This window comes from Pieris rapae, chromosome 13 (genome assembly GCF_905147795.1).
Source record: "Pieris rapae chromosome 13, ilPieRapa1.1, whole genome shotgun sequence".
Taxonomy (NCBI): Eukaryota; Metazoa; Arthropoda; class Insecta; order Lepidoptera; family Pieridae; genus Pieris; species Pieris rapae.
In genome coordinates this window covers 5731422-5758538 of record NC_059521.1, presented here as the reverse complement: position 1 = coordinate 5758538, position 27117 = coordinate 5731422, and the positions used below count along the sequence as shown (strand labels likewise).

At 33.2% G+C, this 27117-nt stretch overlaps 1 protein-coding gene across 7 annotated transcripts in view; it reads right to left on the bottom strand.

The window, feature by feature from the left end:
* LOC110998995 (protein pangolin, isoforms A/H/I/S) overlaps window positions 1-27117 on the bottom strand; it is a 112571-nt gene that overhangs the window by 42656 nt on the left and 42798 nt on the right. For all 7 annotated transcript variants that reach the window (XR_006750584.1, XM_022267832.2, XM_022267831.2 and 4 more), the window contains exons 3-4: window positions 25360-25423; window positions 16540-16640 (exon numbers count right to left, since the gene is read on the bottom strand). Coding sequence is in view for 6 of the 7 variants with exons in the window: in XM_022267832.2 (XP_022123524.1) it covers window positions 16540-16640; window positions 25360-25423 (165 nt within the window). In the remaining variant the exon portion in view is untranslated. The remainder of the gene's footprint in view (window positions 1-16539; window positions 16641-25359; window positions 25424-27117) is intronic.

Genomic DNA, 27117 nt, shown 5'->3' with positions numbered 1-27117 from the left:
GGGATAAGGAAACAGCATTTTCGCGATGATTTCTTAACTATAAGCCATTGTTAAATGCGCTATTATGAAATAAAGTATATTATTGCACAGCCGTGATTTAAACGACCGTACTTCATAGGTGCTGGCTGAAGCCCCTAGGTCAACACTGCTTACTCTTACAGATTATAATAAAAAAATGCTAGTAGCGCTACATCTGTTTTAGCTCAGGCCTCATTTCTGTATCTATTTCATGATAATTAGTCAATCTAATAGGCAAGTAGGTGACCGACCCTCTGTGCCTGATATTATACAATTAAAAAATATTTCTTACAATCAAAACTAACAGACGAATATATCAAAAATGCTTATTATATTAAACAATATTGTTTCAGTCAAAAGGTCTACTGAAATGAATAGTCAGTATATGCTTAAATAAAACTACATTAACTTCTAGATATATACAATTTAAATATAGACTATGCTATCAATACGATATTGTAAAATTCAAAATTACGTGTTGAAATGTGATATATTATTTAAAGTTGTCTGTATGCAATAGTGTCGCCTTCCGGAAACACGACCATATTCCACGAACGGATGTGTCTATTCTCTATGTCTACTTTTTGTGGCTAAGCGTTTTAAGAAATGCTAATACGATTATCTAGCGACAATCAGCAGACTATTGACGAACTCGATTGGCTTTTTTTTTGCCTACCTTACCTTTACGGCAACCTACTTGTTGTTGCTGTGTGGTGAAATTATTTTTGCATGATGTAGAAAAATAAAGTGCTTCGTTCCATTTTGTTAGGCCAAGAACCGGCAACTCAAGAAGCTAATACAAGGATGAAATTTTAATCAAAAACAGCGGAACCCGCGACCCTTCATTAAATGCAATGCGCACACGCTCGTCGCACCCGTCCGCTCCACGCTATACAAGCTTAATCACCCGGCTTCGCACTCGTTACTCTAAGCTCATAAAGGTAATCCTTTTTAAATAAGTTGGTGAAATTGAAGAGTCTTTTGATGATTTTGACATGCAATTAAAATTATTTTTATTAGCATTATTTATTATTATTAGAACTATGGAACTGTTTCTATTTTAAATAACCTGAAGTTAATAATATATTTAATGTAATATAATATATAAACATGACCTCATCACCAAATAAAAGAAAACATTTTTTTTTTCATTTCAATAAATACATTTTTTGTGTATGTATAATTTTATAAAAAACCAAAATATATAAGGCCCGTAATCTAAAGTTAATAAAACCTAAAACTTGTTACGAAGGTAAATTTTTCTCGGTATGAAGTTGACGTATTTGACATCGTTCAAGACGAGTTGCGATACGAAAGATCTAAGATTGTGTCAAAATACAAAAGTTCTATAAATTATTAACGAGGCTTACTTAATATTTTTGTTGTATGTAACTATTGTTCGTTATATTGTTGAATTCAACACAAATACTGTTTTTAATTTATTTCATGGCAAATAATTGCAAATCGCTCTATTAATACCTGAAGAAGCGTGTGAACAACAATAAATCATATTTTATTAACCCCCCAATAGTGAACAAGACATCAAAAAGGGCAATTGTGCATCAGACATGAATTTTATTAAGCGATACATTATTAGGGCGGTCGAGGGGTTATGATATTTAAATATGAATTAATATGTTACCATTACCACTGAATTGGCACTTGCCGCGTAGCAGGTTTTTATTGGTTATTTCCATGCGTAATAATTTGAATTTAGAACATAATCGTTGCACTTTTTAATATCGACGTAAAAAGTAATTACTCGTTTAAGCAGTCATGATGTTTTCGTCTCATTTGAAACTCGAATTCGAGGAATATAAAAAACGGAATTCAAGAAACGAATCTTGAACCGGAAGTGGATTTTGAAATTCAAATAAAGAACACCGTAACTTGTATTGCCAATCTAGCATCATTTGGTACAGCAAATCGAATTGCGTTTCATCCAACAGATGGCCCATGGCCCATCGGAGCGATGACAAATTCGCGATATTACATGCGGATTAATGTCCGTGCACTTTTTAGGGTTAAATTGTCTTTTCGGGATCACCCTTGCGGCTATTTTAGCAGCCATTCAAACTTGAGCCTTTTTCGTTGAAATTAAAGTCGAATTATCTACGAACGAGCTATGCATTGTCTTGTCAACGCAAAGGGTGATTTCCCCAGGCTAGATCTGAGCGATAGTTATCATAATCTCTCTATTGACATGATGTGATGACACATGTCGTGCAGTCGTGTCCTCGATGTTCCTAATGTCACGATTAAAAAAATGGATGGGAAGGATCCGAGCGGACAGTTCACAATGTTTGTTTATGAAGATTCGTATTTGCGTTGTTCTGTTTGTACATCCGTGTATTTATATAGAATGTTTAGTTCGAAAAATAAATTATTCTTTGTTCAAACTTAGATGATTTATTTTAAAATAAGAATCTCTTATTTGTCTATGATTCGTCTTAGTCAAGTTCAACACCCTGGCATCTGACATCTGGTCAACGGATCAGAGAAAAAAGGATTTAAACTTGTCACTTAATATTAGCTATGTATTAAGGTGCTAGCTACTCATTCATGTATTATTAAACTTATATATGTATACCTTTTTATAATGTGGCATTAAGAGCAGCTATAGCAGCAGATATAGCTACAGCATGCGACTCTCATCCCTAAGGTCGTAGGTTTCACAAGTGCACAAAATAAATTTCTGTCTATATGAGCATCCAACAATCGTTCGCACGGTTGAGGCAAATATCGCAAGGAAACCGGCAAGTCTCAAATCGAAAAATCGACAACATGTGTCGGACAGAAGGTTACAAGCTTGTCTATGAAATAAAAATGATCAACGAAACTTATCTGTGGGCAAGACCCATATTAGTTTAGTAATATATTAACAAAGAGATTGTCTGGATGAGTTTTCTTATTAAAAGCCCTTACGCTCTCGCTTCACTTAGTGACTACTAAATAAAGATTAATCATGCAACATAGCAGTGAACCTCGGACCAATCTGTCCGTGATTGCCCAAGATATCGAACAATGAACGCGAGGGCGTAATTCGAAATTAATACAGGCCTGCAATTACGATGTCGAAAATACGACAAAATGCAGAATCATAGAAAATTACTGGATCCCAAACAAATGGTACAAAAGGACCCCTCATGTCGGCGAAATACTTTATGCACTAATGGGGACAATTTTTTAATATGGGGTGAACAGCAAAGCTTTTAAACAATTAGAATTCATTGCAGTGCACAACTATATGAAAATCGGTAAAGATGAGATTAAATTATTACATGTCTCGTATATATGGATTTTATTTTGAATGAATTCTTTTTTCAAATTTTGAAATTTGGAAAGCTTTCAAAAATGGAACGAAAATATGATTTTCAAGTTTTGTAACTAAAAATAACAGAACATACGCTTGCAAGACGTCGGTGTAAAGCAATTTACATTTTACAGTATCTTAAATAAACTTCGTCGTATTAATTCCATTTTTCTATATCCAGTTCAGTGAATAAAAGATATTCCCTAATTGGCAGTCCAAAGTACGCACACAATAGTATTGTTATAGGATCAAACCATTTACATTTCGTTTTTTATACGTAAAGCGATTATAGGTAATAGAAGCCACTTCACGGGTAAATATTTGTACGCAAGAAAGCTATCAAGAGGCAACACTAGAAACTCACTTAAGCCCACAAACGTTACATGCGAAATACGCGAAATAATCATACGCAAAAAACCCTAGCGACAAATGAACATCGAGGCTCGAGAGGTCATTAAAACGGGACTCGATCTAAAAATGAGGGGGAGTCCAAGAGGGGGGAACTTTTGAGAACCCAGTAATTGGACCAGGGAGGGTCTCAAATCGCATTTGAAACTGCGGAGGCGGAAAGGCGGCTGAGGCGACTATAATTAACAACAAATATGGGTGAATCGATTTTTACAAAATCCACCCATTAGGTTATTCCGCGAGCAATTACGCAAACAATATACCTTTAAATATTAACGTGAAACCACGTTTTGTGGGAAAAGTTCGCTTGTTTACCAACTGCAATGCCGTTGTTTTCTTTACCGGCTGTTTTTCTATTTTCTTTCGTAATTGAGTATTTGTTGGGTCGGTAAATGCGGCAATTTTAAAATTGACTCGTAATGCCGTACTCAAAGCAAATAAACGTCGTAATTTTGTTTGACACACTATATTATAATTTGTAAAACAATTACAGTCATTGCGATGTTCATGTTTGAATTGGAAAAGAAATTGTTCACGGACAATGATATGTGAAAATTTAATGTGCTTTTTTATAGAACAGGGGGCAAACGGGCAGGAGACTCACCTGATGTTAAGTGAAACCACCGCTCATGGACACTCAATGCCAGAGGGCTCACGAGTGCGTTGCCGGCTTTCTAAGAATTGGTACGCTATTTTCTTGAAGAACCCTAATTCAAATTGGTTCGGAAATACTTCAGTGGGCAACTGGTTCCACAAAGTGGTGGTGCGCGGAAAAATCTGTCTTGAAAATCGCGCAGTTGTGGAACGGCGGTACATCGAGGTGATACGGGTGGAATTTCGTATTCTGGCTCGACGTCCGGTGATGAAACTCAGCTGCTGGTATTAATCCGAACAACTCCGCTGAACACTCTCCATGAATGTGCTGTCTGTATTGTCGTAAATCTGGTGTTATTTAGGAATTTAATTCAACAAAAACTTACGTAGTGATTCTTGACAATCATTTTTATATTGTTTTTGGTTAACGCATACAAACATAGTAAAACAAACAGATGAAATACTCAAATCAAAATATTCATAAAACTTAAGCCTATAAAAAACTCATCATGTTAAAGTGTATTATCGGGACCACACATGTTAGTTATATCACAAAATCTCGTCACATTATGTTAATAACTAAGATAGGACAAAATAGAATATAATCCTCTTTGTCCCGGGAATGGACACATTAGGCAAGTCCACTGGGACTGCCTTTGATTTTCGTTACGTGGAAATTAATATGACTTCGATTAATTCGACTACAAATCAAAGGCGGTTGCCGACGTCTATATTGTATGGTATCTAAATTTAGATAGTCTAATTTAAAAAAAGTGGGGTTCAAATTCAGCAACCTTAGTGATGAGAGCTGCACGTAGTAGTATACTTGTATGAATAACATGTATACGTAGTGAAACCTTCCTCCTAACTCCTTTTGCGAACAGTTATATCCAATTATGCAAAGCACTCACTGACAATATAATAATAAATATGATGCATACATATTTCTTTAAAAAATAAATATACATTAAATGCTTTTAATTTTAGATTTACTGCCAATTCTCAAATCAAGGGCGTAGAACGGAAGAGAAACAGGCAATAAACTCTCCGCCACTCTTTTTAATCGTAAAAGTTTTTTTGTTTGACACAACGTTTGTAAGGAGCTGCAACCATTAAAGCATGCTCCACATGACATCTTGAGTAATAACATACATACATTAATACATAGTACATTTGGAGGTTGTGAAATATTTACGTTATTATATAATACAGATGCTCCTAATGAGTTTAATGAATAACTATTATAAAATAACAAATGCTATTGAAATAAGATAATTTAAATAAAAAAAAAGCGAAAGCAATTTATATAGTAAGCAAAATTGTTTTTTTAGTTTTAATATAAACTTTTGTTAATATCTACATAATGTGAAAAGTGGTCAAATCCTTGAAACAATTCCTTACGAGTATAAAATCTCAACGTTTTCCTTAAGTGATGACAGTATAATTTCGTATCCCAAACTAATGATTACCATTTATAAAATCAACATCTTAACGAGCCAAAAAACCATAACAAAAACTAATTGTGGGTTCACGCACGCTATTCGCGTGTCAAATAACTTGTTACTGACCCTAGCAAATAAATTCATAATCCCGCTTATAATAGATTTAAATAGCATGAAATATACTCATTTTTTGTTCGCAAACAGCGGGGCACAATCGCCGATTACCACAATGCATATGAGCGGTTATAATAGTCATAATTCGGTGTTTTTCGAAGGGTTATATGTGGGGTAAGTTGGTAAATTGGATTTAATATTTTGTGTGAAATTGAACGCTCGTTTAAGGGTTATTAAGGGGTTAATCTGAAGTTGTTATCTGTTACAATTTGTTTTTATAAGTGTTTAGAAATTGAATTGTTCAAAACATTTCTATAGATTGGATAATCGCAACACGATGCGTCGCTCACAAAGAAAACGTTTTCTTTCATAAAAGACTCGTCTAGGAAAAGGATCTACAATTCTCTATAACAGGTCAAATGATGATTAGGTGTGCGCCTTCGAATTCCTAAAGTGTATACTATAATAACTTTATGTCTATTATTTTAGGCAAATGAATCTAAGTACGTTTTTGAATCGATAAAAACTAGCTTGATTTTCATATCTTGGAAATATTAATGTTCTATAGCAGAAATTATGAAAGTTAATTTTTGTTTTATTACTTTTACTGTTTCAAAGGATATTAAATTTAAAGTTTAATCTTGTAAAAATATTCTTAATTCCCAATGCGAGGACGAAAAGGAAGGAAAAATCATCAGTCTGAATTCGGCGATTTCAATATAATCGAAAAAAATACAAAACTATTAATTCATTCGGTTAATTAAGGGTAATAGCAACAGATTTACATTCAGCTTAAACTAACAAAATAAGTTCTCTCAAAAATTTAAGCGGAAAGGTCTTAGGCTAGGAACAAAAAGGGGGCTTGAAAAGCGAAAAAGCTAGAAAGAAAACAAAACGCTCACACACAATAGTCGGAATGAAGTAAGCCTGAGTAGCTGTACGTATGCAGTGCCTTTAAATGTTAGGGTTGCCACTCTTCAGATATTAATTGGGTTGTGGGGGTTTCAACAATACAAATTACATCCATCGAATGAAGGAAGCCGATTTTGAATGTCGTTGTTGAGCGAGATAAGATTTGTAGACTTTATATTTTCATTCCTGCTTACTTAAACTTGATTAGTTCTGCTTAAATGTTTCGAAAATACTATCTTGGGTGACCTCAGACACTCAGTTTTAGACTGGACAATTACACCTTATACATCAATTACTTCTTTCTAATAATATTACAATAACAAATCTAGCTATAATTTTTCGTAAAAAAATAAGCAAATTTCTGTCACTTCTAACTTAAATTATTAGCTCTGTCAACTTCTGTCTTCTATCTGTTCTGTCACGTTCTGTTTACTGTATGATGAATGACAGAAGAATAAAATTTCAAAATTCATCTGTTTAAGAGTGGTTTGGTTTTTAACAAAACAGATGTTTGTTGATATTTGTATATCTATCCATGCTACTATATATGCTGTAATTGGCTAAAACTGAAATGTTAACAGCCCTATTTGGCAGAGGTAACTGGGGCATATGGAGGGAGGCGGGTTGAAATAGGACGTTCTAGGCAATTACCATGCGAGGATAGACTCGTATCTCCCAGGTCTTATACAAAATGGTAAATGGTGCACTTCGCAAGTTTCAGCTTTAATAATATATTACTATTCAATGTTTTGTTGGTGCGGCGCGAATTTTCTTTATTTTAATTAGCTTTAGTATTCGATTTTTAAATTTGGATTTCGGCAAGCTTTGTTTAAACTTTCATTCATAAACGCTTCTTATTAAGCTCTAAATCAGTGTTTCTACAATTCTTATGCCCCCTATGTAATATTCTTGTATAATATTAAAAAGTTGAATCAACTTAAATGATAGGTTTTATCAAAAAATTACTAGGAAGCTGTTATAAAATACTGTAAGATGAAAATTAAATTCCAAATAATTTTAATAAATCTGTCCCATAATAAAATAATTACCTCCCTGACGGCCCTACGTTGGAAAACACTGCTTTAAATACTTCGGTGCTTTTTGTTTTGGCTTAACTTATTAGTAAGTTCATCAAGTATCAGCACACACATAGTCCATAATTTCAATAAGAAATCTGTGTATGTATTTGGTTCATGGTCGTTTGCCAATTTAATAGGCAAGTACGTGATCAGCTTCCTGTGCCTGACACGCCGTCCACTATTACTGACTTAGTCAAGCCGGGGGATAAAACCTACGTACTCAGGGATGAGTGGCACGCTAAAACCACTAGATCAACACTGCTATGTGTACTGATTATAGAGTTTAGATCGTTATGGACGATATAAGTTCACAATGAATAATTTTACAATATCGTGAAGTGGTTTCTTTACATAAGAATTATTATTATTTAGATGAAAACGTGCGCGTGGTTTGGAATTTGAAATTATTTATATGTGTGTAATTTGAATTTGAAAAGAACTTCAATGTATTTATTCTCAATTACGAATAAAAATTGCATATTATTTTTGTAACAGACAGACTCACCTGATGTTAAGAGATACCGAGGGTATCTATCCTATATACACATTGTCAGACGGCTCGCAAGTGCGTTGGCGACCTTTTTGTTTTGTGTATATTTCACTATTCATACACGTCTACACGTGTCACGCGGTATCTTCTCCTTATTCTATCATAGTCCAGACTACCGAATATATTTTTTTATGTAATTTCGTAATTCCTAACATTACCGACAGATACCGAAATTTTTCTGAGATTTTAATATTTTTAAGTGATAACATATAATTGTAAAGTTTGAAATAACGTTCGTTTTTAGTACATAAAAGTCGTCGTAAACACCCACAAGTACGAAGATATGCACTTCATCTAGTTAAGGGTGGCAAAAGTAATACTTTTAAAAGCATTCCCTTTATCCAGACTCTCATTGTTGGCGCCGACGTATCTTGGGGGATATTGATATATTCCATATTTTAGCTACGGGGGAAATCATAAGATATCTATATAAAAAGTCGATAAAAACATAATGCTCGTTAGAATGTTCAAATATTATAATTCTCTGTGTTCTGAAGTTGATATTTTTCACAATAGTATTTGTAAATTTAAAAAGATAATTCACGATGAAAACTTGCAACCTAAATTACTTAATTTAATTAATTAATTATGTATATATATAATTTATTTTTCTTTTTTGTCATTCAGTTTAATATGTGTATGTTGTGTGTTGATATTTAGCACAAAATGCACTGTATTACAATGTACAGATGTAATTGGGTTTCAGATTTTCAAATGTTGTTTAGTGTGTAGTAACTATATGTATCTAATCAATCTGGTTTCTGTTTCTGAACCTAAATATAAAAATAAATAAAAATAATAACCTCTATAATCTATATGTAGCTTTATAAATCAAACCAGAAGTCTAGTTACTTCTAAAATTTGTTACAACCCTGGGTTTTCATTAATATATGTTTATTTTTGCAATACGTTGAAATATTATGAATCGAAACCCAAAAAAAAATTCAGGTACAGAAGTTTAACGCAGACGATTTTCTCTGATCTAGAAAGTAATCACCAAAATAGATGCTGATATCAAAAAGATGAGATAGTCAAACGTCGTGATAAGAGTTCCAGCGCCATTGGATTGTGTGACCTATTATTAATTGGTCAGATTACGTTTAAAAGATTTTTTCTGTATAAAATTAGTTTGGAATTTCAAGAGTTATTAGTATTGTAGATGTGTGGTGTCGGCGCATTCGCACGCTAGAGCCAAAAGCGACCGACAAATTATTCATGTAATCACTTCCGAATCATATTGAGTCGAATTGTTAACTTAAATATGACTCAGAGATGATAAATATTTATGATTATAATTCTAAAGCAAATGAAGATAGGATTATAAAATCTCAAGTAATTTTCACCAAGAAACTTACATATTTCCAAAATCCGATCATATACGTAAATAGGTTGGATAAAGCATTATTTTTTATAAATCAAATATTTGTGATTACGTGTCAGACAAACACAGACAATGCTGACTAGTTTCCGGCGAAGGCTGTTCAAAAGCCTTGAATTTTGACAGGTTGAAAAATTAATAGGTGCCCCATAATTATATTTTGCGGAATGAGACAAGATTTCTTGGAAACAGCGGTCAAGGATTTAAGTTAATCAGTTATGTATGTGAATAATTTTACTATAAGATGTAGAAATAATTCCTGGCTGAACATACGATGTTATACTAAACCAACTGAGCATTTTGCAAACTTGAAATAAGCAGTGAGCAAACAAGCTACTAAATGAAAGAAGCGAATTCATCTCAAAAAGCGCTCGCAAAGCATACATCAACAGAATAAAGAAAACTCCGCGGATTTACACTTAAACCGGAAAAATCTGTGATTACACTCCCTCCGAACGACGCGGGAATAAAAAGAAATCTCCTAAAACGTCATTACGGACATAACTCCACTGTCCCCAGAATACATCTCCCATACAAAATACTTTAAGCGGAAACCCCATACGCATCATGACTCGACAATAGACGAAACCAGTATCTCCAGTAATAAAAGCACCGAGCGCTCACATTAAAATCTTATCCCTTTCTTAAATAAAAAATTCACGAAAAAATAAGAGTGGATACCTCCCCTCTATTATTCAGAACACCCCATCTCCCCCGCTCCGTATGAACGTTGAACGCGTGTGAAGAAAATTCAAAGAAAATCTAACTTTAGTACTACGATGTAAAGATACTATTGCCGTGTCGAGGCCGATAAGGGATCGATCGAAACTCGTTTCTATTTCCGCTAAATACAGTTCAAAATCGTGTGTAATAGAATGGGTATTTTGCAGGGAAATAGCGGCTTTGGTCGTTAGATATTTAAAATGAGATGCAGCGCTGGGGTGGGGTGGAAATCCGAATTACCGGGGCGTATGTAATGATTTTCCCGGACGGAATTATGCCTCGGTATCGGAGACGAATTCGAGACTGGAAATTGGATGTTCTTTTTAAGTCGGAAACGAGGGTTACCAATGGATCGATAGAAATGTTTCTGGTCGAAATAACTAATGCTATTGTGAGGAGCTTCGAGTTTTTAATTGAAGATTTTATGTACTCTGGGGATTATTTTATTGGTTTCATGTTATATTTAGCTATTGTGATGTGATATGTATATTCCTTACCATAAGCCTGAACATAATTAAAGCTTAATTGAAACGTTAGGCACGATTGAAATAAGAAATGATGTATGAACCTTTTCTCTGTAAATTAAGTCTAGCGAATGAATTATTTTTTTCTGAACTACATGACATTATCTTTACAGTTTGCCTGAGTTTAAGTTAATCATAGAAAATAGGTTCTAAGGGGAGATTTGGCACTGGAAGGCTCGTCTGGGTCATCAAACTCTTTAGATAACGAAACCCGAGCCACGACAGTACGTGGCCGTGATGCGTCGTGGTGATATGTTATAATTGGGATGGCGATAGCTCGGGAGCGTGCCCTTTGGCCTTTTTAATGGCTGTTCCGGGTTACAACAAACTTCCTAGTGGTTATGATGAGTGTGACAAGGGTAAGAATTCCATTTTTAAAAAATACCCGCAAAATTTTAAACTTACTAACGATATACTTTCGAGTGTATTTTTCTTGTAGGTATATTTCTGTCGCTTGCTAGTGATATATCTAATCAATAATAATATCTTGAAGATCTAACATTTGTTAAATATTCCATAATTTGGTTTCATTTATTAAGTTATATTCTAGTTAATTATATAGTACTTTTTCGTATCAGACATGAACCAATAAGTCTATGTTTACATTATATATAATAAATACATATCGCTCTAAGAGTCGAATGCTTTTATGTTTTACATTACATTTGTAAAAGATTTCATATGTGAAGCATTGTGTAGTAAAAAATAATTTATTTAATTCGTGACTTTTTTATCAGTTATCTTGGCATGACTCGTAAGAGGATCCCAACTGCGTTTCATACATTTCGTGTACTTGTATATTTTTGGAGAATAAATCGGCAATCATTGCATATTTAAATATGTTACATATATTATAAATAATATTTTATAACATGTAACCAATTTAACTTGATACGTCAAATGTTTTCTTATAAAATATTAAAATAGAAAATAATTGTATTTTGTAAATTTTATTTTAAATTTAACAATAATCTGGATCTATTAAAAGAATTCGTATTTTGAGTAACAAAGGGTATATATTTCTTAAATTTTAAAATAATATATGTATTGGTTCCGTATTTTAATTTCAGTACATTCGACTTTTTTTTTCATTTTATTAAATGAATAGTAGATAATCACAACTGGTTAATTAAAAAAAAAATATTTATGTCGTTTTACGTCTGATTGATTAAAGTAATTTGACAGTTATTTTATTTGATCCGATTATAATGGTTAAAGAACTTTATTTAACAGAAATATTTTATTTACATGAGAAACTTAATATTAATATGTATACGAGCGAGATACACGTCGCCATATCGGAATCGTCTGAAAAATCACTTTAATTCGAGCTCAGCCCGTACAACACGATACATGAAGTGTTCAACCACTGAGCCGTGGAGCCAGTGCGTCAGAGACATAATGGATATTGTATGCGCAAAGGAAATGTGTGAATTATGTCAACTCCTGCGCAGTAGACAGATAAACGTACTTATAATTACACCGGACGATGCTAAATATATCTCGAGTACGTGATAAGATTCTATAAGGGTTTTATTGGGCGATAAAATACAATTAATTTATTAATAATTGTTATCGACAATATGGAAAATTACTGTTTGAAGTATTGTTTGAAGAATGCACGTGCAAAAGTTTACTATATTATTTTTTTAAATATATAGACTAAATATTTTTAATATAACACCGGTTCCAACTCAAATTCGCAACTATGAGAAACGCTGAAAACATGTTTTTGTGTAAACAAAATGACGAATGAAGAAAAGTAACTAAAAAAATTTAACCAAAAAGAAATTTTTAATTCAGCTTTAATAATGTAGTGGTAAAAATATAATCAATAAGTGGGCATGAAGGCAGGCTTAGTAGATGAAGTTTGAAGACGAGTTTTAGGTATTTAAAATCTTTGTTACATATTCATATAGCAATCAAGACTTGGTTGATCTAACCCGCGGCCTTTCATACAAACAGTGGGGAGTGTTTGTCGACGCATACAAATTATAGGGGACGCAGGGCCAGACTGATCATTTTCATCTCCGTAGGGGACATTTTCACTTTCAAATATAATAGTGTAATAATTTGAATATCACAAAATATTTTATGAATCAAATAATTGTCTTTGATTTACGTGACTAGGTAAGTATATATTATTAAATGAAATTTCTTTGATACGTATATAATTTATTTTTTCTTATTTATGTTCCATATTTGAAATAAAAACGTTAAAATATAAAGATGATTCTACGTTGTTGCCCCTTCCAAAAGTTTCCACAAGGTAAGAAACTCCACACTTAAAAAAGAATTTACAATATTAGTATACATTAATTTAATAATTATATGTGAAGATAATGTTCTCCCAGCATAAATACCCGGGGGATTTTCTTAGCTGTTCTTGCCTGTTCTTATGAAATATCAGGCCATGACGTGCCTGCAGTCAAACAGTAATTTTCAATCGCAGATCTTATATATATTGTAATACATATGCGAGTATAATACCGCGATTAATATTATTAATTTATTTGAAGTCTGGGCAAGTTATTCGAATTTTCTTTTTGAATTATGTCACGTAGTTCAGTAGAAAGACTATATTACGAACGTTGCAGTTCTCTAAACCTTCGGATGTCTTGTAGCCATAAAAGGATAGAAAAGAAAAGCGCTTTATGTTGTAAATTGGGACTAGATTATGAATCAAAAATTAACAATACAACTCAAATGCAGCTAAAAGCTGACAATTGAGTGTTGCGAAAGTTTCAGCGAAATCACTCTTATTGTATACAATTCCGTTTTATTGTTAACATATCCAAAATTAAAACCATCCAAGTTGATACAAAGTGAAAATGCGGTCAAATTTCTGTACGAAATAAAACTAGATGTAATCCGTCGAAGCAAGCGACCCCGAAATTGCTGCCAGCATTCACCCAGACAAAAGCTCTAAACACCCCGATGGCAAAAAGAAAATTTCCATCCCCTCCTTCATTTAAATTTCCCGCCCAGAGCGGGGCGGCGACATGGGGGTGGCTTCTGCACAAAAGAGACGAAGCTTAACTTGCATAGAAAAGAATGAGACGACCGTATGTCCACCTGTTGCGTTATAAGTTTCATATTTTCCCGTTATCTTTTTTCTTTTCTTACGTAAAAGGATTTGAATGGCGCGCCGCGTACATGCGTACTATGCTTAGGTATCGAATGGTATTGATGCACGTTCGAACTGACAGTTTCCAAATTCAAATTTGATTCGATGCTTTCAGAATACATTTATGTAATTGAAGTTGAAAATAGAACGATTGGCCTTTTCAGACATGACAAATATCCATGTATCCAATAATGTCATTTTTTTTAGTAACGCCATCTATTTTTAAACAACGTAAACCGTTAATTTTATTAACAAATTAAATGCAGTTAATTTCACGTCGTCGTATGCTACAGATAAAAAAAATTCAGACAGAATATATAAAAAAACCTCGTGAGATATATTTAAAGCAGCGAAATAAAATAAATGGTACGTTTGTGATTATTTTTAGCGCAACAGATAGTCATAATCGTTTCTTGAAACATACGTTCAGGATGAAGACAGAAATAAAAATTGTTTGTGTTACTGTTTCCGGTGGGTCGCGGGTTCGACGCCGTTGCACGTGCTGTGGTTATTACGAACAAATAAAATTACTATTTACATTCCTTGTTTATTTACAAATAAAATGCATTATTTTTATTATGATGAACGACGACATACATTTGAAAAAAATGTTTTTTATTTTAGAAAATGTTACTTCATTTGTTACTACTATTGTTGTTTCTCTCTACTATGTACTAGTTGGCTCACCTACTATAGCCGATATACATTATACACACGACCAGAAAGGTTGCAAGTGAGTTGCCAGCCTTTTATGTCCCTTTCATAGTATTTGACTAACAAATTAAACAAATAACAATAAATTCATGAATGTTTCAGCTTTCGTATATTATAAGTAAATAGTTCCTACATATGCTATAAGTAAAAATAGAAATCAAAACTAAAATTTATATAATATACGCGCAATCAATCATCAGTCAACACCGTTTTAAAGGGGATTACTCTAAATCCCTTGTATCGTTCAATCTTTTTTTGTTTACAAGCCAAACCTATATTGGCAACATACTTTTGGATAAGCATTTTGTGAATTTATTATACGATTGTAAAATCGTATACGATTTTCAAGACAGTTCCGATTTCTGTGTACATTTAAAGTAGGTACTTGCTACGATATGAAAAAGTATTTTTTAAAGTCAAATTTCAATTATATCGGTGTTTAAGCTTGTCGACTAAGAATCTCTATTCCTTATTTTTCCTTCCAGATCGTGATTACCATGTCTTGCAGGTTGTACATTTTTACCTTAAAAAGTTTCTGCACAGAAACACAAAAAAAAAACCAACTTTATTCATGCTCAAGTAGTAGTCTCGTTGAGTTTGGTTACATGATTATTAATATCGTCTGTATATCATTTAGCTAGTAGTAAAATCTATGAAAAATAATTGTAGTCGATACAGTCTCAACGATAAAGTGTAAACCTTACTATTGAATGATGAGATAAGATAGCAAGAATCACAAGTTACATGATTTAATGTCGTGTTTTTATATCATAATAATAGACATGTTGACAGGTATAATCGAGAAAATCACGTGACATTATCGAATATTTGCCATATCTATAGAGGACTTATATTTTAAGGAAACATTCTCCAGCGTTTCATAACAATAACTTCTAAAATTGACTAGTAATTTAGTAGAATCTAAGTGGTATGTGAAAGTTGCTATAACGACATCGAAGTAGGGACTACTCATATTTGGTGGTAAAAACTTAAATTAATAATAATAGAATTCAGACGGGACTGTTGATTTTGGTCAATGACAGTTGTTCTAAACGATGACGTCGTAAACAGTTTTGACTAGAGTCAAACAGACTATTTTAGTATCTATACTAAAATACTTTTGTGAATTAAATTTCTTAACCGATATCAAAAAGGGAAATGTTTCTCAATTCACCTGATCGATTTGGAAATTTGGACTACACGTCAGAAGGTTTTGACAGCTTAATTATTTAATAACTTAAATTATTCTTTAGATTAAGCTTGGAAATGCAAGAATAATACAATTGTGTTATATAGTTATACTAGCACACCTGACAGACGTTGTCCTGCGTAATATTTTAAGCGATTAGGATATTAAACAAAGTATGAAAGTACCTATGTACCGCCATCTATCGGTCTGATTTGTGAATCAAAACCTTCCAGGGCTATTTCCAAACGCATCCAAAAAATAATTCAAATCGGGCCAGCCATTTAAGAGAAGTTCAGTGACATACACATGTACAGTAGAATCATATATGTAAGCTCTATCTTTTAAGCTAGACCGAACTGCACACGGTGTGAAAAATTGATTGAAATCGGTGAATAGGTCCATAGCGGACAAACGTGACTCGTAATTGATATATGTACATTAAGATGAAACTTACCATGGATACAGGCAAGGGATGCGCTCCTCCGTTGGGGTAGGGGTAAGGTGCCATGAGGTAGCCCATGTTGAATCCTGCTGCTGGGTGAGGCTCGAATTTACCTGCAAATTAAAAAAATGGTAAGCTTGATAGTAATAGATGGCCGTAACTTGAAGATGTGATCATCGGCTAAGTGATTGTTGAGTTGGCATTAAAGGACCTGATACAGTTGATAATTCAATAAAATAGTATGCAGTAATTAAAAAAATGTTTATAATTTAATGAAGGTTTTTCTCCTTTACCTATAAAATCTACTTCATCCTCGAAACACTATCGGCATAAGGCATATAATATGAAGTGCAAGCACATCCTAGGAACATCGTATATCAATGACACTCAAAGCCTAAAAGCTTCTTAGATTGATATGACCCCACTGGGGGATGCTATCTAGGATAAGACACGTCTGCCAACGTCTTGTTTCTATATACGCACGGCCATAGATCATATAAACATGCTAGATATAAACATATTTACATAAATACTTCAACTGATAACAACACGTCTGCTTATATATTTGTATTACTTCGTATGTTTTAAATTACATATATTATTTATTGACTCGTCAACTTAAAATCAATTAATATCTTTGGTTACCGATGAACATTTGTTTATATAAGAAAAAGTACTATATACATATTGAAATAGTTATCTTATTTAACAACCATTTCAAATTGTTTATAATCAGGGGTTTGTTTTAGATACTGAGAATAAATAGTTGAAATAATTAAAGTAAATTTATTTTCTGGACTACATCTTGTCATATTGTCATTGTCTAAAAAAAGCATTATTTGTAGCCAGTTTGGGTGATTTGTGACTTGGAGTATTATTCCATGTGTTTAATTTATGAAATCAAAACCGAACAAATCCCGGTGAAAAACTTATTTATTATATAAACACGCTATTACTTCTTAGTGAACTAATACAGTAGATATTTTTTAGGTACATAAAGTGTCAGGGATGTGGAATCTAACAAAGTGTTCTGTCTATTTTGGTCTGCGGTTTCTCTGATGCGGGTCCGTAAGTTTAAGTTTTATTTTTTATTATAGAAATACGAAACATTATATTTGCTTAGCAGTAGATATTTATGTGGTATACGGCATCTATGGCAGTTAACGAAATGGAAAAAGTAACAGTTTTAGGAAGTTTTTACATTTAGTTGTCAAAAACATTTAGATTTGATGAACTCTACGCATGGCGCAATTTAATATTACTTTCAGCATTGTTATGTAGAAATACAAAGCACAAGAACCGTCTGATTCAAATATGAAATATGATTTTTCGAACTTTCAAATATACGAATATATATGTAGTTTTAGATAGTACTGGTTTATAACGCAGTCGCGAGGAACACTGAAGCGTAGTTGTCTTTAAAATTAGCTACTTTTAATTTGTAGAGCATAATACGTGGCGTATTAAAAATGTACTACAAGTACAATCGTCGAGATAATTATGCCCGGAGTCATTTTGTTGTGTAATTGCGCGACTGTACATAGTACTGACATATTTTATGTTAGATGCTCTGGGAAATGGAGCGTTATTTTTCATGAAATTTATGTCAAGTTTTCTATTCGTCTCAGTTTTAAGGCTAATAAGAAAAACTTTTCTTGCTATATTCGTGATTTATTATTTATTTATTTATTTGTGCCTGACTATATAAGTAACGTTTAATTAAGTTTTTTATAGGTTTGTCCGATGGAACAAAACAGGAGCAGTTTTTGAAAACTTACTAATTAACCCTAGTTCAAGTGTAATGAAATTTAAGTAAGAGACGAACAGAATATAAGTTTATAAACCCTTTAGTGAATATTTTATGTCTTTTTTACAACCTTTATATATATTAAGGTATATTCTTATATATATCGCAAATAGATTTTTTTAAGTACAAACCGGAACGAATCTCAAAGCCAGAGGGCTTGTGAGTGTGTTTCTGGCCTTTTTAAGCATTAACAAGATTTTCTTGACGGAGCCTTCTGAAGAAGAAGTTTCCTTGAAGGAGAAGTCCAATTATTTCGAAAATGGGTGGGCTGGTTCCATATTGTGGTGGTGGACAAATACTGCCTTTAACACACAGTTGTGGGACGACAAACGTCGAGGTGGAATATTTAATTATTTGATAATTTAATATGTTAGCCATATTATAAATTAAAAATAGACTATACCATAACATTAATAGAACAAAAAATAGCAGAATTCCGACGCAGCCAGTAGCCAAGCATAGACAAACTAAAAAGCTGTGTACACACGTATTCACACAATGTTTGTTTAGGTTAGACCTACCGCCGATACTGAGAAACACCCTTGACCATTCCCACAATTTGTATGATATTTAAAATCACTTCCCAAAGTCGTTTAGTGGTTTAAATTATACGTTTACTTGGCGATGAGCAATTTACAAATTAAATAAAACATTTTTAACGTATCCCTCGCTAACCCGTGCCAGCATTTAGTACATCCAGTTAAATAAGCCGCCACCACCACCTTATGGAACCAGCTGCCCACTGAAGTATTTCCGAACCAATTCGACTTAGGGTCGTCTTCAAGAAACGAGCGTACAAATTATTAACAGGCCGGCAACGCACTCGCGAGCCCTCTAGCAACGAGAGTGTCCATGGGCGGCGGTATCACTTAACATCAGGTGAGCCCCCTGCCCGTTTGCCCCCTGTTCTATGAAAAAAAAACTATGTGGAAAAGGCTAACGTTTCGGAGCAACTCGACTTAGGAAAAGAGCGTACCAATTCTTATAAGCCCGGCATTGAGAGTGTCTATGGGCAGCGCTATCACTTAACATCAGCTCGACAGCAACGGTGAGCCCTTTTGCCCCTGTTCTATAAAGGATGAGGTCAAGAATTACTTCTGGAAGAGATCTTTTGTGAACAATACATGATTGTTATTGTATTTTTAATATTAATTATTCGATCTCTAACTTTGTAACCTTTAATAGCGATACCTACAGCGATCCCGAAGTAGCGACAGCATAAATACATAGGTATATATTGAGATAACAATATTATATTAATATACAATTACAAACTAAAAATATATCTAATAACTAACCTTAAAATTTAATTATAGGTATTGTATTATTGTATTATAGGTATGTATTGTGTAGCGTTTCAACAAGTTTTAACCAAAAACGAAAGTTTAAAAAAAAAAGTTAATTCGTTCTGGTAACTTTGAATTTTTTTTTCAAATTGTGTTCGTAGTTTCAAAAAAATTACGATATTAATATACCAATTTACAGTTATTTTATAGACCTACATGTCTTAGACCCAAAAAGTCGACGACGTGTGTCACACTGGAGGCTGATCACCTACATGCCTATTAGATTTATAAATGATCATGAAACAGATTCAGAAATCTGAGGCTGTAGCGCCACTGATTTATTTTATTTTATATTTAAATTAATTTATATCCTGCTTTTTTATCATTTTTCAAAGACGATAAGATAAAAGATAAAACAATAAGTCAAACAAAAGTACCAGGATATCAGAAACTATCAAGGGATGTCAAATACCTGAGACCGGACATGGGGCAATCCCGAGATAATTTAGGGTCATATCTGACGCCCCAATATTTATTTAAGATAGGTGTTTATTAAATTACGTGACAAAGGTATTTTGCTAGGTTTAATGCGATAAGATAACATTTTCAAAGGGTCGTAAATATACATTGGGGCGAATAAAAGTTAATATCGAAGTTAAGAAAGCCTTATTTAAAGTCTTTAGAAAAAGTAAATTGTCGACTTCTCAGTTACCTAGTTAATGGTTCCCTGTAAGCGCAAATTGCGCCACACCTTCACACGATTATAAGCAAAAATTGTTAGCTTCTGATAAAGCAAAAATGCAACATAGTACGGTAGATTTTTACCGAGCTATCAATAGATACTTTACTTTTTTAGCGGCAATATTTTGTGTTTTAGACATTACCTTAAAGAACGAGACAAATTCATCTATGGTAACAATTTATAAGACTGTGGATCAATTAAAAAAATATAATTTTTAAGTAAACTTATTGAAGCGAACATAGCTCTAACAAATAATGATTTTCCGATAAGCACGGCTACTGGGCAGCTTTCTACCATCTGTAAACAGGTTTCATTGTTTTTCGCAGCAACAAGTATGCGGTGACCACACTTTATGGTAAGAAACGACTTGGAGATTATGAAGTAGTGAGATATATATTATATATATCTCAATACTTCATAGAATATAGATATATTATTAGGTATTGCTGCTTAATTTGTTTTAGGTTTTGGTATTTTGGATTCCTCTTTATGTTTTCCTTTAACAAATTACAAACAAACATTTAAATGAATAATAATTCCATGGCCGGCAACGCACACGCGTACACTGTTCTTGTGTACTATTTATTTTTCAATGGTATACCGACGAGTAACATGCGGTTCTTATATTTAACGGGCCGTTATATCTACGTGACTTTTGTAAATACGGCTATATATCTCCGACTCTAACAATTCGTTTTACGAATATAGAAACCAAAAATACATCGACACCCTACACGCATGCGCGTAAAAAAACTCGTTAATCTAACAACCTGAACTTAATTGTGAACGCATATCAAGTTCCAATTAGATCTTGAGTATAATGACACAAACCATCAGGTAGCCAGAACGCAAATTGTCAGAGCGAGATGCAATGCTCATTCGCAATGAGCTAAACAAAGATAACAAGGTATTTTCTTATAAGCGTGAGAGCTGGTTGTAGAATTATAGATTTCATACGCTTCTGTTGATTCTTGTAAGGATCTGTTTTGCAAATGCCGTGATTTATGACGACAAATTGTGTTGTCATTTGTTAAATATGCCTTATATGACAACATATGAATTGCTTTGCTTGACGAGTATAGAGGACGAACAAGATCTCCATACACAGCTTTAAGCGAAGTAAAATTGCTTTTAGCACTTTTAGAGTCAATTTTCTAATTACTTTACTCGTCAAAACACTTAGCTTAAATTTAATATATACAAGTAAAGAAGTCCTTTATGTTTTATAACACCATTGGGTACTAAGTAGCCTTTAGATTCTGAATGGAGACTAGACAATAAATTATTTGTCTAATTTATATCATATATAAGATCCTAGACTAGACCAGGCCTAAGCCTGAAGTGATAGACTGTCTAGTGTCTGTTATGGAGCGTTCATCCCTGTGATACAATTCAGAAGATTCTTCCGCAGATTTTTCGTTGAATTGGGGCTACATAAGGCTCGTTGTTGTTCTTGAAAATGACTATCGCAGACTTTTCTTGGGAGTGCCGTCATATTATAGAGATATAGAATGTTAACGGTAAAATTGGGATTAATTAATTTAACAATTGATTAAAGGTTATAAAACAGTTGCAGTGTTCAAATAATTCTGTTCGTCACAGCGATACAATGAGAGGCGATGACTCTTCTCTAACAGCGCAAGCCAAGAAGTTTTAAGGGGGTCTTTAAAGCAGAAATATATCATATGATATATTAGCATAATGATATCTATTTTGACGCATTAAATGACAAGATGTTGAACTAATATGGAAAAAATATGTAGTTGAGATTTACCAATAAAGTTCGATTTCCTACTAAATTGGATTTCATTTCTAATAAATTATATTTATGGTTATATTTCAAATTGACCCGTATTTATATTCTGGTTTGATATATTGGTTCTTATAAGAACGTTCTAAACTCTCACTAGATGGCATTTTGAAAGTGTATCGGGATGCATTCGATCGTTGGTTTCTTTATGAAATTAATCAAACCACCACCACTATGTATATATAATAAATATATAAATATCATATGCATAGAGCATCGTCTCGTTGCCATCCGAAGCTTCCTAATATTTCCAGGTCGCACCTGGAGACTCCAAATAAAATCTATTCATTACTATCATATCATATCATTCTATTATGCAAGCAGTCAGTATTTGACTTGATTGTAGGTCGTACGTAGGTACAAGTCGGATGTCGTTAAATGTTTATTAAAACATAATATTTTTTTTATATGGCACACTAACTTACATAAAAGGACATAGTTACCGAATGTTGGACGATAGAAGGCCAAGGTCTTCACTGAATTTACAACTAGTTGGCAAGAGAATCCCAAAACAATAGGCGTTCGAAGTGGTACGCCAGAACGAGACAGATTGCGAAGGCGAAGGCTAAGGCCTATATGGGGCTGTATAGCCATTGATGATCGTGCACATCTAATCAAATTGTGCAGACTTCATTCATTACAAATGTGACTGGTAACACTAGATATAGGTCAATTATGAAATGTCAATAAAATGTTTGATTATATCGGTAAATGCACTTAAAATAGGGAAATTTTTCTCACTAGATGGCATTGTTACAAGATTAGTATTATGATTTATTTAAAACATTTATAAACCAATAATTATCTTTAACATCCATTCACTGGCAATTATCACTACCTATAAGTACATTCCATAACCTAGCATCTAATAATAATTTGTTAACCAACCCAATACCCATAAAATGCCATCAATAACCGCATTTATGATAAACTTAATTTGAACCCTATGTTAAAGGCTGAAGGCTGTTAATCGAGTAGGGATGTACCTGTATTTTTTCATGAGGAACGAGTCGTGGAGACTTGATCAGATTAGACCAGAAACCGGTTACACAAAAACATCCCGTGTAAAAAAGTAAGAAAAAACAACACTAATAACAACAAATAACGAGGCGTTCGGCCGTTGCTAGTGATGTGACCCGTCGATAAGTTTTGATTAGGCTTTTAGGAAAAAGCTCTTTAACGTTCGTAACCTTCAATACATGAGGTACAAATATGCCTGTTATTCAATGTTCAGCCGTGTAAACATGTATCGGCTGGATAGGCTATAGATATCGTGGGCAAACCATAAAATGATGATGACATATTCGTCTAAACATAGTGTATATTCAAAAATTACAAACATATATAATTGCTGCAAAAATATTTAGAAATTCCAAAATATAAAGAACCATCCGATAATAATACAAAACATTTACAACACAAAGATAATTGAAAAACAATCCTTAATTATAACGAACGATATTCTAATATGAAATTCTTTTTCGTTCAAAGCAGTCGATGGCTCTTCAGTAAAGTATTGATCGAATTCAAAACCGATGACGAAGGCCCTTGACCGCATCTCTAATACGTCTTATCTAGCCTACGTTCAACGTTTTATATCCACGTAGCCACAAGAGCCTGTAAGTATATGCAAAGGCTTAATATTTTTAGATTGCCAACGATAAAGCGGGTATTAAAAGTTTTCAACTGAACGTAAATGCAAATTCGAAATTCAAATGATGAAAAAACGAAAATTTAATCGATAACATTTAACATCACTAGCGAGATGAAATTATACGAAAATATTGTAACGATAGTGACAGATGATTATAAGCTGGCGATAAAACACACATAATTCTCACATAATGGACCCTCGATAATTCCCACCTTCGTGCGTACTTTACAGAAATCAATTTCACATTGAATTTACTAGATACGAATAGTAATCATCGTTTTGTCTTGCCCGTCAACTGTGATTCATCGGTGTAATATGTGGTGAATTATTGTATCGATAACGCTGATTTCTCATCGATTTTTATTCGATAGCTGCCCCGCGAACTACGTTTAATTTTTTTGGTGCCCCCGAGAAGTACATTTTATTTTTTAAGCTGCCCCCGTGAAATTTGCCTTCCTTTTTAGTAGCTAGATACCAACATATGGAACATTCTACTATATCCCGTAGGGATTGTTGGCATTCACAATTACAGGTAAAGAAAACTGAATGAAACTTTATTTTTTTCAGGAAATTTAGGTCTCCATAAAAACCTTCCTCATAGTTCAAGAAAAAAATACTCGAATTGGTTCGGCCGTCTTCCAATTTTACGCTTCATTATTATTTATATAGATGTCATTTGATCATTTGATGTAAGATGTTCGAAATTCGAATGCTGTCTTTTTTAACTGTCATTCTTTGTAACATACTGGTTCAATAATAAAAACAATCGTTAAATTTAAATATAGAACACGATATAAAATTGAGACTCTCCTAATCAAAGAAATTAATTTAAACTATTATATTACATAATATATTATGTAACATAATTGTAAATACTGTATATATGCGTGATGGTTATAAATATAACTATTCAAAAATTTATTGCTAAGCAGTCAATATATATGATTTTTTACTGTTTTAATAATAAAAATGAATAATTTTTGACTTAAAAATCTTATTAAGTCTCCATATATTTTATCTTGAGCGATATTTATTTTTTCAAAAGTGACAAATTTCATTAACCTGACTCATTTCGGTATACTCAATCAAGTTGTCATTTTAAGTAGCGATACTCACAAGGTAATATTGCTTAATGCATATTTACCGATTTATTGGATTAAAACAAGATGATACAGTTTTATTTAATTAAGGCCTTTAAATCCTGTATAACAATTTACGCAAAGTATTGATTCTAAAATTTATTGAATGTATAAAACATCTCGTAGATAGTCAAAGTCTTTTAATATATCATTTTTAGTTTTTTTACATTTATAATACAGGCCAGCAACGGTCCTGTAAGAATTGGGACACTCCTTGAACTTCGGTGGGCGTGGGCAGCTGTTTCTATATAGTGGTGGCGAAAAAATACTTAAAACGTGCTCAGTTATAGAAAGAAGGTAGTAAAAACATAGTTTTGCATTCAAACCCGACGACACTTGGTTGTATGAACGGAATTCGCTTAATATATGTCTAGTTATTAATTAAAAAACTTACCAAAGACTGGACTGAGATCCGATTTAACAGATAATTTTCCAGAATACGGCTCCCCGGACTTTTCCTGAAACGTAAAAATTAAATTTAAATTCTAAATTTAAAATAGCTTAATCGTGAGAACCAATTTCCGAACGATCACGATTCGTCGAAGGTAAATAGTAACAAAAAGTTAACTAAGCTTGTTGTAGGGGCGTATCAATGGTCCTATTCCCCAAACTTATATAATAATGGACATAACAAATCGTAATGTTTCCGCTATCATTAATTCGAGCATCGAGTTTCCTCTATCTCCAATGAACCGTTCGAAATCTCAACACCTTAGGGGACTATTCTCACCAAGACAATGTTATTTCACACTATAATTATATAGTTTATCAATTCTATACACAGATGTAATGCGAGTTTAGGTATGGTAAGTGAATACAAGTACACACATGAACGTCAAATTTTTTTAATTAATTGTAAACAACCACACATACGAACCATTCGTCGTAGTATTAACCAAAAATGAATAAAATATATTTGAACAAACAAGTCACCAGCATATAATTTATTTTAAAAATGCAAACTAACGAAACACACAGAGAGCGAGATATCTCACAACATACTTAAACAAAATACATGTCTGTGCATCACTGATAAGTGCGGACAACATGAAAAAGACATCAATTAAAGAGAAGAGAGAGAAAAGTAAATCAACATTCAATTGTTCACTTTTAAAATTAAAAAACTTAAATGAAATGAAAACAAAACAGACTAAAGCCCACTGCATACGTGACGGGTTTTTATCCGGACGGGACGTGACGGGAAGTTTTGGAAACATCGTTGCATACAAAATGTATCCAAATGCGTATATGTCACGGGAATATGGACGGGCCGGGAACGTGGACGGGAAAAATATCGTTGGCGACGATGTTTAGCACGTCCCCGTCCCGTCCCGCCCCGCGCGTGCCCCGTCCCGCCCGTGATTTCGCTACGTATGAACAGTCGCTCCGTACGTGACGGAGAGATAAGTAGTGACGCCTTGATCCAATCCAAGTACCTATCGAAAATGGACGACGAAAAACTTATTGAGTGTGTACGCTCATATCCAGCTTTATATAATTTAGCGAGCTCACAGTATTTAGACACAAAATACAAGAATTATCTATGGCGTAAAATTGCTGTGGAATTATCATTCACTGAAAACGGTAGTGTTATTTTAATGCATATATTGTGGTATTCATAACTAAAAAGTTATTATTTTTTAATATGTAGCAATTACAGTTAAACTTTTTTATTATAAGGGAGTGAGTTTCACCCGTAATTTTAATGGTGATGACGTGACATGGAACAGGTATTATAACACAATAATAAAAGTAAACTTAATATTCAGATACTTTATATTATAACAGATTAACCACAAGTAAGCAATTCATTCATTATGCATGTTACAAGTCTCTATAGAAGAATTGAAAAATGCTTTAAATTTTTCTCGTTCACCAAATGCTTGTCGAGATGCACCACCGCCTTGAGGACATAAATTGTTAAGACTCGAATCCTGTAACGTGTTACTTTTTTGAACATCATTTTCACATTTTTTTCTTATAAAGTTGTATAATATGCACGTTGTTAGTATTACATTATCTACCGAATCTGGATTCATTTTGATTCTTCCCTGGTATATTCGAAATATCTGAGTAAGAATACCAAAAGCATTTTCCACACAGCGACGAGCAAGACCTAACCGATAGTTGAAGACGTCATATTCGCGGTTTC